Source organism: Onychostoma macrolepis, chromosome 17, assembly GCF_012432095.1.
Source record: "Onychostoma macrolepis isolate SWU-2019 chromosome 17, ASM1243209v1, whole genome shotgun sequence".
NCBI classification, from domain to species: domain Eukaryota; kingdom Metazoa; phylum Chordata; class Actinopteri; order Cypriniformes; family Cyprinidae; genus Onychostoma; species Onychostoma macrolepis.
Window position 1 is genome coordinate 3,945,914 of NC_081171.1, and position 11,667 is coordinate 3,957,580.

An 11,667-nucleotide genomic window follows, 5' to 3' on the forward strand; every position below is an offset into this window, starting at 1 on the left:
CTTAAATAAACATTTTATTTAAGAATAATAACAATATGCTTAATAAAAATACAGTAATGATGCTGTAATAGTTATTTTAATAATAATTCTAATAATAATATCTATCTAATTAAATAAATCAATTACAGCAGATACCAACAGGACCTATGAAAAAATTATAGTATATATATATATATTTCAAAGAATATAAAAATGTAGTTCCATTCTATTGCGAACGAGGCACTTTGTCTAGAAGCCATTATTCGAGAGAGTGTGTTAAATAAGAGCTCTTGCGATGGCATATCTGTGTAATGTGAAGATGTCGTGTGTGGCAGTGGATGTGAGCTCCAGTGCTGCTCTCCGGCCCTTTAAGAAGCAGTACCTCCGACTGGTTGCAGGGGGCGGATGATCTTTGTGTTGCTGTTCTTCTCTGTAGTTTGCAGCGGAGCAGCAGCGCATTAGGGGCTTTGGCAGTGCTGGATCGCCCGGGTTGCGGGACGCAACGTCCTGCTCCGACATGGAAGAGGGATCATGGAGGTTTATTGGGGAAAGTCGTGTGTGTGTTAGGACTCATTCGTGCTGATTTGCAGCGGGACGGCTGTGGAGGTATGGCTTGATCGTTTGAGGACACTTTCGCTCACGTACAGCCCTTCTGATCGCTTTCAATCAGCGATTTTAAAAGGCGGCAGCTGCGTTCTGAAACAATGTAACATTCGCATTATGATGTAATGTTACAATGAAGCACATTCGCAGCGCTACGTCATGAAACACTGTAACAAATGCGACCGTCCGCTCAGTTCCATTCTTTATGCTTTTGAACCACGGAAGCTTCATTAAACGAGTCGAATGGAGGCATTTTCGCTCGTTTTGTCGTTTATTTAACGCTTAAAGCGAAGCAAAAACGAGCGAGATTCATAACCGAATCCTTCTGTGTGCTGGAAGTGGCCATGAGCGCATTTGTAAATATTCCTGAACATCTCACGACATCAATTCGACTCCCTAAGTGTCCCGCATTGAAATGTGGACTCTAGAAGTGACCCATTAATGGCATGCACGAGGACACTGCTGCTGTCGTGTTCAGAAAAGCCGTCCATACATCATTCATTTGAAGGAGTCCGGGAAACATGGCAGAGGAGTTAGATAAGCCCTTAGATGTGGACGTCGACATAGACCCTGATTTCGAGCCCCAAAAAAGGCCCAGGTCCTGCACCTGGCCTCTGCCCAGACCGGAGTCCAATGCCGGGAAAGCAGAACCAGGAGAGGTGGGAATCATTCCTGAGGAAGAGGTGGATGAAAATGGCACTGATGATGCTTGTGCATCTAGTGGCATTACAGGCGCATCAAAGCCTGTGAGTGTGACAGAAGGAAACCAGGCTGTTGCTGCTGCTGCTCCTGCCATAGAAACCAGTGCTGCTGTCAGTGATAAAGACTCCTACGGCTCTCCTCTATCATCCCAACATGCCCTGCCTGCATGCAACGACTCCAGCATCAACGGTCCGATTCCTCAGCCCAGAAAATCCTCTGCCCGCAGGAACGCCTGGGGAAACTATTCATACGCGGACCTCATCACTCAAGCCATTGAGAGCTCACCCGAGAAACGACTGACATTGGCCCAGATTTATGATTGGATGGTCCGGAATGTGCCATACTTCAAGGACAAAGGTGACAGCAACAGCTCTGCAGGATGGAAGGTACGTTAGGTCAAAGAGATGGGCTGTTTTTTTGTGTGTGTGTGTGTGTGTGTGTGTTCTCGAAATCCATTTGTTGCAGCTAATAGGGTGAATTCAGGTTCATTGGGACATCTCAATGGCAAAAAGTGTCCCAGTTTACTAGAATTCACATCTATAGGTGCTTATATTCTTACAGGGTGCAACACGCATGCTGGAAATGTGGAGAACTAGTCATGTGTGGTTTGCTGATAAAGTGCGTGCTGTTGTGGTCATGCCAAAGGGCGTTACAGCAGATAAATTGTGGAAAGTGCCCCTGATAAAAAGCTATTAAATGCCCCTGCTATCCTCATAATTTCACCAAGTAGTACTGAAGTGTAATCAAAAGAGCAAGATGTAGCAATATCTATAACATTTTCACTAATTATTCTTTGTATGATCAATAGGATCGCACCTTTTTTCATGAAAATAAACTCCAACAATATAGGGCTTTTGCTATGCTCGCTTCTCTCATCCCTGTTTGATTTGAGGGATTAGCTTGGCCTGGAAAAGCAATTTATCCAACATGGAATCAAGTCTAATGACTGCTCTTGGTATAGCTGGATTTGAATTAGAGAAAAACCTCGGGAAATCCCTGTGCAATCCTGCAGATGTAAGGCTGTTGTGCAGATATTACATTTAAAAAGATGATTTGGCACCTTCCCAAATATTTTTAAATTAAGATTTTTCTAAATATCGAATTAATTTTAAATGATAGTCAAGTCACCATTATTTATATAGTGCTTTTTACAATGCAGATTGTGTCAAAGCAGCTTTACAGTATTAAACAGGGAAATAGAATAATACATTTAGAATTTATTGTATTTAATATTTACACAATATGCCTAATTAATTTGAATAACTTTTGCCCTTTTTGCATGATCGAGACATTTAAGAGTCAATGTATATTTTACACATCACAATGATAGCAGTCCACAGGAACATGCAGGTTAGTTGCCAAATTGAATGTTTAAATCCTGTCTATTTGCTAAAACAGACATAATGGTGATTCTGTAAAAAAAAAAAAGAAAAAGGTCCTAGCAGACTGACATACTCAGCCATACTCAGTGCAGATAAAGCCATCCTGCAGAGTGTTTGCATCTGCCTGCCGCTGAAGGAGGCAAAAAAGAGAAACCATGGGCATATCGTCAGTGTCAGGGTTGCGATTGGCTGTTTCGTCCCCACCTCCACTTCTGATTGGCTCTTGGCTACAGCATAAGAAGCAATCAGCTGACTGGAAACTATGTAGGTCAGTGTGTAGCAACGTGTGAAGAGCTTTGGTGTTTGACTCTGAGAGACAGCATTGTGTGTAAACTGGCGGCGCTCCAGTGCTGTTCTGAGTGGTGCTTTGCTCAAAAGGGACTGCATCATGGCTTTCAGATGATTTCAGCCCCTCTTTATCTATTATAGTTGTTTTTCATGGTCTTGTGTAGATTTAATTCAATAGAAAGCAGTTACACAGAATCTTTAAAATGATTTGCAGTGCTACATTCACATAATCTGACACTCTATTTAATGCAGTGGTTTACTAATGTAAATTTTATGAACGGATAAATCTCATGAAAACTGTCAAGAACAAACCTGGGTTTTGGACTCAAAAACATTAGGATATAATAAACAAAGAATGTATGTCAAATATGCTCTTCATTTGCAATTGTTATTGTAATTGCAGGAAGAGCAAACATGGATAAATTAAATATTCAAACTGGTTTGGACCCTGATTGAATTTGTTATTGAAGATACTGCTCATATTCGAAGTGTAGTTGTTAATGATCTCTTTTGTAATCAATGTAGCTATGAATGTCAACAAACAATCTGATGGATGTGTCTTAGATTAGATTCTCAATCCAATCAATTCAGTTAGCCAGTTTAAAGCAAAAAAAGGAAAACTGCTTACATACTTTAAGAATGAGTTGGGAAACATGTTCTTCTTAGAGAGGAGAAAGTTCTGTCTTAGATTAAATCCAGTAATAGGCTTGAAGCAAAGGCATTAATGGAAGTGAAGTGTTATGAGGTCAGCCCATTCACTCTTTGAGAGGTTCAAAGGTCGGTAAGGTGATGTTCATGGACAGTGTTGAGCAGAGTCCTGATTTCTACAAGATGTAGCAGGCACTGCATTTGATGAATTCACTCCATTTTTAGACTCGGTCTGCTTGACTATTCATCAAAGAGGAAAACCATGTCTCGCTTGTGAATTTTACCACATCCCCCTTATGCTGCATTATGGATTGCTGAACCTTCTGTGCTGCAGTCCACATTAATGCAGCTTCACTGCACTCTTAAACTTTGTGCACGATTGAGGAAGTCCCCATGAGTCTTTTAGCTTTCTCTGCAGTAGGAAAAATATTTAGATAGTTGACTAGTATTATGGTGCATTACTACCTTGAGAAAATCCTGGTCACCAAATGTGATGTTCCATTAGTTATTGCACTGGTGTGTCTAAAATCGCCTGTTTTCTGTTGCATACGTGAAATGCGAAAAGCCGAATACTCAGTTACCCAGTTAAATTTCACAGCACAGACCAATTTTCTGCACAGCCCAACAGACAGCGTAGAGTGGGTTGATTTACTTGTAGATTGGTCTTGACCACAGAGCCCAGACCAATTTGAACAGTGTGTGTGAAATTCAAATGAAACGCAGTCCTTTTTTCTTTAAAGCTGCTTTGGAATATTGTATTCTTTAAAAGTGTCGTGCAAATTTATCTGAATTTCAGCACAGGCTTTTTGAATGGGAACCACAAATGCCTAGTTGTTTAAAAAAATAAAAAAATAAATAAATGAATAAATAAAAAATAAATGTGTGTGTGTGTGTGTATATATATATATATATATATATATATATATATATATATATATATATATATATATATATATATATATAATTATAATAATAATAATATTATTATTATTATTTTTATTTTTAAGTTTAATTTAATTTACTTGTTTATTTATTTGTTTATATTCTTGTTAACTAAACAGCTAATCAAGGTCTTCTTAAGGATCACTTGAAAAAACACAAGCAGGTGTGCTGAAGCAGGTTGGAAATAAAATTTCACAGGATAGTGGTTCCCCAGCTGCAGGGGTTGAAGACCTAGGCTTTAAATTCTTGACATACACAAATGGACTCTATTGGTCAGAGGGGTCACATGACCCTTAAACCTCTGTTTAAAGCAATCAAGTCAGAGTGGCAATGTTCGTCACTCAGCATTGTGCTCTGCAGAGTTCAAGATTATTTTGCTTGAGAATGAGGCCATTATTCTGCTTCTTAAGACAAAGAAAAACAAGAAGTATATGAATGTTTCAAGTGTGTGTTATGATGAACAGCTCATTATCTATTCTTCTCTTTTTGCAGAACTCAATACGACATAACTTGTCACTCCACAGTCGCTTTGTCCGGGTCCAGAATGAAGGAACAGGAAAGAGTTCGTGGTGGATGGTCAACCCTGATGGAGGAAAAGGGGGTAAAGCTCCACGGAGACGTGCTGTTTCAATGGACAACAGTAATAAGCTCATCAAGAGTGCCCGTGGCCGTGCCGCAAAGAAGAAAGCCGCTCTTCAGGCCACTCAGGACGGAAGCTCCGAGAGTTCCTCCAGCCTGTCCAAATGGACCGGCAGCCCGACCTCCCGCAGTAGCGACGAGCTCGATGCTTGGACGGATTTCCGTTCCCGCACTAATTCTAATGCCAGCACCCTAAGCGGACGCCTTTCCCCAATTCTGGCCAACCTTGAGGTGGATGAAGTTCCCGATGACGACTCCCCCCTGTCGCCCATGCTGTACTCGAGCCCTAGTAGTATGTCTCCGTCCACTGGACTGACTGAACTACCCCGTCTAGCTGATCTCGCAGGAACCATGAACCTCAATGATGGCCTCTCTGACAACCTAATGGACGACCTTCTAGATAACATCAGCCTGACGGCTTCCCAGTCTCCAGGCCAAGACGAGAGTGGGGCCAACCTACAGGGAAGCCCTGTGTTTACCTTCAGCTGCTCTGGGAGCAGTCTGGCAATTCCCTCTGGCAGCTATGGCACCAACTCCATGTTTAGCCCTCCATCCGTCACTGGCCTGAGGCAATCTCCAATGCAAACTATCCAGGAAAACAAGCAGGCCACGTTTTCCTGCGGTTCCCTCTTTAGCGATCAGAGTCTGCAGGACTTGCTCAGCTCCGAGTCCAACAGTCGCAGCGATGTCCTTCTTACCCAATCTGATCCGCTTATGTCGCAAGCCAGTGCCTCCCTTTCCTCCCAGAATGCCCGTCGCAGTGCCCTGTTGCTGCGTAGTGACCCTATGATGTCCAACCAGGCTGGGCCTGTAGGACAAGTGGGGCTCAAGAAGGTGTCGCCATCTGGATGGCGGATGAACTGTGTCTCTAGCAGTGAGTCAGACTACCAAAGCTTGATGAAGCAACATCTCCAACAGTCTCCCTTCAGAAGCACATCTATGCAGCTCAACTCCTCCGATTCGTTGTTGTCAGGTCTCAATGGCAGCGTGACCTCGGTGTCTCAGGACCAATTCCCATCTGACTTGGATCTTGAGGTGTTAAGTGGCAGTTTCGATTGTGACATGGATACCATCACCCGCAACGATCTGATGGATGCCGAGGGCCTGGAGTTCAGCTTCGATTCGCATCTCATCTCCTCTCAGAATGCTAACCTGACTTCAGGGAGCTTCTCCAGTACCAAACGAACCTCCTCCCAAAGCTGGGTGCCAGGTTGATCCAGCCAGGCCCAGGAATGTAGGGAAGGGGCAGAACACCGCATTTGAGCCAACTGTCCACTGTAAAGCAACTGTACATTATGCTGTAGAAAAGCTATTTGACATCTATTGGAATGAGTTTGAGTCAACGTCAATGATTTACCCAGTCGTTGTTGTAGTTTTGTAGCTGTATGTTTTGTATCGTCATGATTGAGGCTGGTTTGATGGACGTTGTGAGGAGTTTCAACAAATTTAACCTTGAAGTGCTTGCAGGTTAATCTAAACGCCAATGGCTAGGTATTGAACTCCGCTGCTGGAATATGGTAAGTGGAGTACTGTAGAGAGTAGGTTGTTTATACGTATATGAAGGCTTGGCTTCCCTTAGTCCATCTAGAATACAATATCCGAAAGCATTTGGTAGTGTGGAAAGAGTCCAAGTCGGTTTGAAAGCCAAGCAGAAATCTTGAATACTCATTAGTAAATTGGTCCCTACGACAAGTGGAGCACTGTGGAGAGAAGGTTGTCTATATATATATAAAGGTTTGGGCAGCTGTTCATCCTTTAGTCCACTTAGAATATAAAATCCCCAGAACCCACCATCGCGTTCAAGGGTGCCTACACACTAGAGAAAGCTCTCATGAAAGCAATTGGGAATGTGGAAAGAGTCGCTCAGTCAGAAAACCAGCTGAGAATTTTGAATTCTTATTGGTCAGCTGGTACCTATATGGAGGATCATAGAGAGAGGGTCACAACTGAACCTCCCTTGGTCAATCTAGAAAACAAAACCCCTAAAACCCACCACTGCATATGAGGGTGCCTCACAGTAAGAATCTCTTATGAAAATATTTGGGAGGGTGGAAAGTGTTGGGTCAGTTTGAAAACCAAGCAAGAATTTGAATTCTCATGAGTCAGCTGGTACTTCCAACAGATTGCACTGCAGAGACAGTTAAAATATTGTCACTTTGGCAAACCCTTTGCGTTTTCTTCTACGTCGTTGTGATACTTTATCCGCATTGAAATCAAGTCAACTCTAGTCTGTAGGTGCCCTTAGGTCGTTGTAGTTTCTTGTAACTGTGATTGAGATGAATAGATTTCTAGTCCTCTAAACGAACACTTGCCTTTTGCCAAACTAGTCCTCAGGACAATTGCAGAAATGGCTTGTTTACAACACAAACTCTTGAGAATGTTTCTGTTGTCCGAAAAAAATGGCCATGGAAAATCCGTCTCTTTATCCAACTTTTTAGTTTTTTTTTCCTGAAACTGAAAAAGGGAAGAGGTTGTGTTTTTGTGAAACCAGTGAACATGATGTATCCTTGACTCCTTCTACAGAAAAGTGAACTATATGATATGATGATAAGCTATGTATTTAGTGTTCTGCTGTATGAAACTAGTTTGTCAGTGTTTCCCATGGATTTCCTAACACAACCTGTGCATTTATCTTGCTCAGAATTCTTGAACGCAAGTATCTCCGTCACCTCTAAACCGTGTTCACTTCCGAAGTCAACCATTTTAGAATAGAGTGAGCTATATATTTGTATTTCTGTATGTATACACACACATAGGACCTCATTCATGAAGTCACTGCTGTATAAATTGTTTGTAAAATCAATGGTTTTATGAACAATTTACACATCTGTAAACAGTTCTTAAATTGTTGCATTCAATGCCATTTAGTGTTTGTGCATTTACTGTACATTGACATGCATGCAACCATTTACCCAAGAATGGGTTTACAAAATTCTCTGCAAACCATACATTTCTGTTGTGCTTGTATTTCATGAATGAGGCCCGTAGTGCTTAGGTGTATATGTGCTGTACACTGAATATATATGTGTGTGTCTATACACATAAATAATGGATTCATTCTAGAGATAAGGTATATTAACAGTTATACATTTTGGAATGCTGATTAAGGACCACTAGATGTTTGTGTATTTGTAGCAGGAAAAAATGAAGCTAAGAACATTTGGTGCTAAGTGAAATTGTGTTGGGTCAGTTCATACGGCTGGCATGTCACGTTCTTAGCATTTATGTGTATATATCTACACAATGGCTGGTGCTATTAGAAAGCGTGTATCAGTTGTGATGGCCGTGTGTTTTAAGCATCCTAATGGTTTAAAAATGAAAGGCAGCCACATTGTAGTATTACAGCCTGTACGGATAAGCTATGTAAGAAAGCACCTATGTTGTACTGTATTTCACTGTTGATCTTGAACATGTCAGACAACCAAATTTAAGGCTGAGAAGAAATAATGCAACTATTCCATTTGATGATATAGTAGTGCCATTCAGGGACAACTTGCAGATGTTTCAGTTACACCTAATGTTGTTTTAACATCACAGTCGAATGTACCTTTTGTTAAGGTCAGCTTCACACCCAGAATTTTCATAAGCTTCTTAAGCACTGATTTTTATAATCTGCTTTTTATAATCAACTGGAGTCACAGAATTTAAGATGACTATAAAAAGTTGATTGTGCTGTGTTTACCTTTGTTTACTTGGTTTCATATTGTGTAATCCATTTTCAGCATCATAATTTGCTTCCTTTAATTGCTTTTAATTCAGATTTTTTCATTTTGTTTGGGTAGAATCATTGTTCTTCTCAAACCAACTGCTACGATCTTCATTCATTTTTTAAGTTTAATCTTAAAGAGGGAATTAACACGAATTGTGACGTACTCTGGGTGTGTACCACCATACACCACAATTGGCCGTTAGTTATCATCCACTCAATGTTTGCTTGACTTTACCTGTGTATTTCAATTTTGGATAATGTAAACAAGGTAGTGCAAGGTAAGGTGCATGTAAATAAAGCTTGTTCAACACAAAGCGTTTCTGTAGTCTTTATTTTAATTTGTTGTAAAATAAGCAAGTGATTTAAAGGAATAGTTCACCAAATTTTCTTTTAAGTTGTTTCTTCATTGGAACAGATTTGGAGAAATTTAGCATTACATCATTTGCTCACCAGTGGATCCTCTGCAGTGAATGGGTGCCAACAGAATGAGTGTCCAAATGGCTGATAAAAACATCACAATAATCCACAAGTAATACACACCATTCCCATCCAACAATTAACATCTTGTGAAGCAAAGTTGCATGTAAGAATCCAGCCACGTATTTGTTTAAAACTGTATTGGTTTCGTTTTGTAATTGTTGCTTGATTTCTGCATGTTTCTCACATGTTTCATATGAGACAACTTTTGCACTGGAGGGAGCAATGTTATGGATTATGGACTTTTATATTTTAGCTGGAAGCAAAGGTTTGAAGTTAAAAATGGCTTAATGATGGGTTTTTACAAACACGCAGCTTTTGGCTTCACAAGATGTTAACGGATGGACTGGAGTGGTTGGACTCTGAGGGTGAATACACTGTGAGCAAATTTTCATTTATTTATTTGGTGAACTATTCCTTTAATGCCTGTCCATTCAAACTGTTTACCTGATTGGAAAATTTAATGCTTTTAAATCATTATTTGCATAATTGCAAACAATATGCAATGAGGTCTAAGAGTCAGTTGGCAAACATCCTCTCATTTATTTGATTTTAGTGGCACAGTTTTATGTGGTTCATGTGGTTCACTTAATTTAATGAAAACCCTGTTTACTCTCCAGGCCATACAGCGTACAACCCAAATTCCAGAAATGTTGGGAGACGTTTTTTAAAATTTGAATAAAATGAAAACTCAAAGAATTTCAAATCACATGAGTCAATATTTTATTCACAATAGAACATAGATAACATAAATGTTTAAACTGTTTTATGCAAAAAATTTCACATTTGATGCCTGCTACAGGTCTCAAAATAGTTGGGACGGGGGCATGTTTACCATGGTGTAGCATCTCCTCTTCTTTTCAAAACAGTTTGAAGACATCTGGGCATCGAGGTTATGAGTTTCTGGAGTTTTGGTGTTGTAATTTGGTCCTATTCTTGCCTGATATAGGTTTCCAGCTACTGAAGAGTTTGTGGTCGTCTTTGTATTTTTCTTTAATGATGCGCCAAATGTTCTCTATAGGTGAAAGATCAGGACTGCAGGCCTGCCAATTCACCACCTGGACTCTTCCACTACGAAGCCATGCTGTTGTAATAGCTGCAGTATGTGGTTTTGCATTGTCCTGCTGAAATACACAAGGCCTTCCCTGAAATAGACAGTATGGAGGGGAGCATATGTTGATCTAAAACCTTTATATACACACCTTTCAGCATTCATAGTGCCTTCCAAAACATGCAAGCTGCCCATACCGTATGCATTTATGCACCCCCATACCATCAGAGATGCTGGCTTTTGAACTGAACGCTGATGACACGCTGGAAGGTCTCCCTCCTCTTTAGACCGGAGGACACAGCGTCCGTGATTTCCAACAAGAATGTCAAATTTGGATTCGTCTGACCATAGAACACTTTTCCACTTTGAAACAGTCCATTTTAAATGAGCCTTGGCCCACGGGACACGACGGCGCTTCTTGACCATGTTCACATATTGCTTCCTTTTTGCATGATAAGAGATTTAGTTGGCATCTGCAGATGGCACGGCGGATTGTGTTTACCGACAGTGGTTTCTGGAAATATTCCTGGGCCCATTTAGTAATGTAAATGACAGAATCATGCCGATGAGTGATGCAGTGTCGTCTGAGGGCCCAAAGACCACGGGCATCCAACAAAGGTGTTCGGCCTTGTCCCTTACGCACAGAGATTTCTCTGAATCTTTTGATGATGTTATGCACTGTAGATGATGAGATTTGCAAAGCCTTTGCAATTTGAGGTTGAGGAAAGTTGTTTTTAAAGTATTCCACAATCTTTTTTACGCACTCTTTCACAGATTGGAGAGCCTCTGCCCCTCTAAGACATCCCTTTTATAGCTAAGCATGTTACAGACCTGATGTCAATTAACACATTAGTTGCTAGATGTTCTCCCAGCTGAATCTTTTCAAAATTTCTTGCTTTTTCAGCCCTTTGTTTCCCCCTTGCCAACTTTTTTGAGACCTGTAGCAGGCATCAAATTTGAAATGCATTCATTTAGTGGATAAAAGTGTGAATTTTTTTGTCAGCTTAAACATTTATGTTCTCTATGTTCTGTTGTGAATAAAATATTGGCTCATGTGATTTGAAAGTGTTTTAGTTTTCATTTTATTCAAATTTAAAAAACGTCCCAACATTTGGATTGCACATCTAAAATACACTTTTAAAAACAGAACTTCAGTTTATGTAGGCTTAAAAGAGTACCCTTTAAACATGTTTAACAGGCCATGAAGTTATCTTTGGTTTTCAGAAGCTCATATTTTCTCAAATATC

General features: G+C 40.4%; 1 protein-coding gene across 1 annotated transcript; it reads left to right on the forward strand.

The window, feature by feature from the left end:
* Nucleotides 1-185: 185 nt before the first annotated feature.
* foxo3a (forkhead box O3A) lies at nt 186-9,363 on the forward strand. The gene is made up of 2 exons (XM_058749170.1): nt 186-1,670; nt 5,037-9,363. Exons 1-2 carry the CDS (start codon nt 1,104-1,106, stop codon nt 6,396-6,398), a joined length of 1,929 nt encoding a protein of 642 aa, XP_058605153.1. The 5' UTR covers nt 186-1,103; the 3' UTR covers nt 6,399-9,363.
* Nucleotides 9,364-11,667: the final 2,304 nt, after the last annotated feature.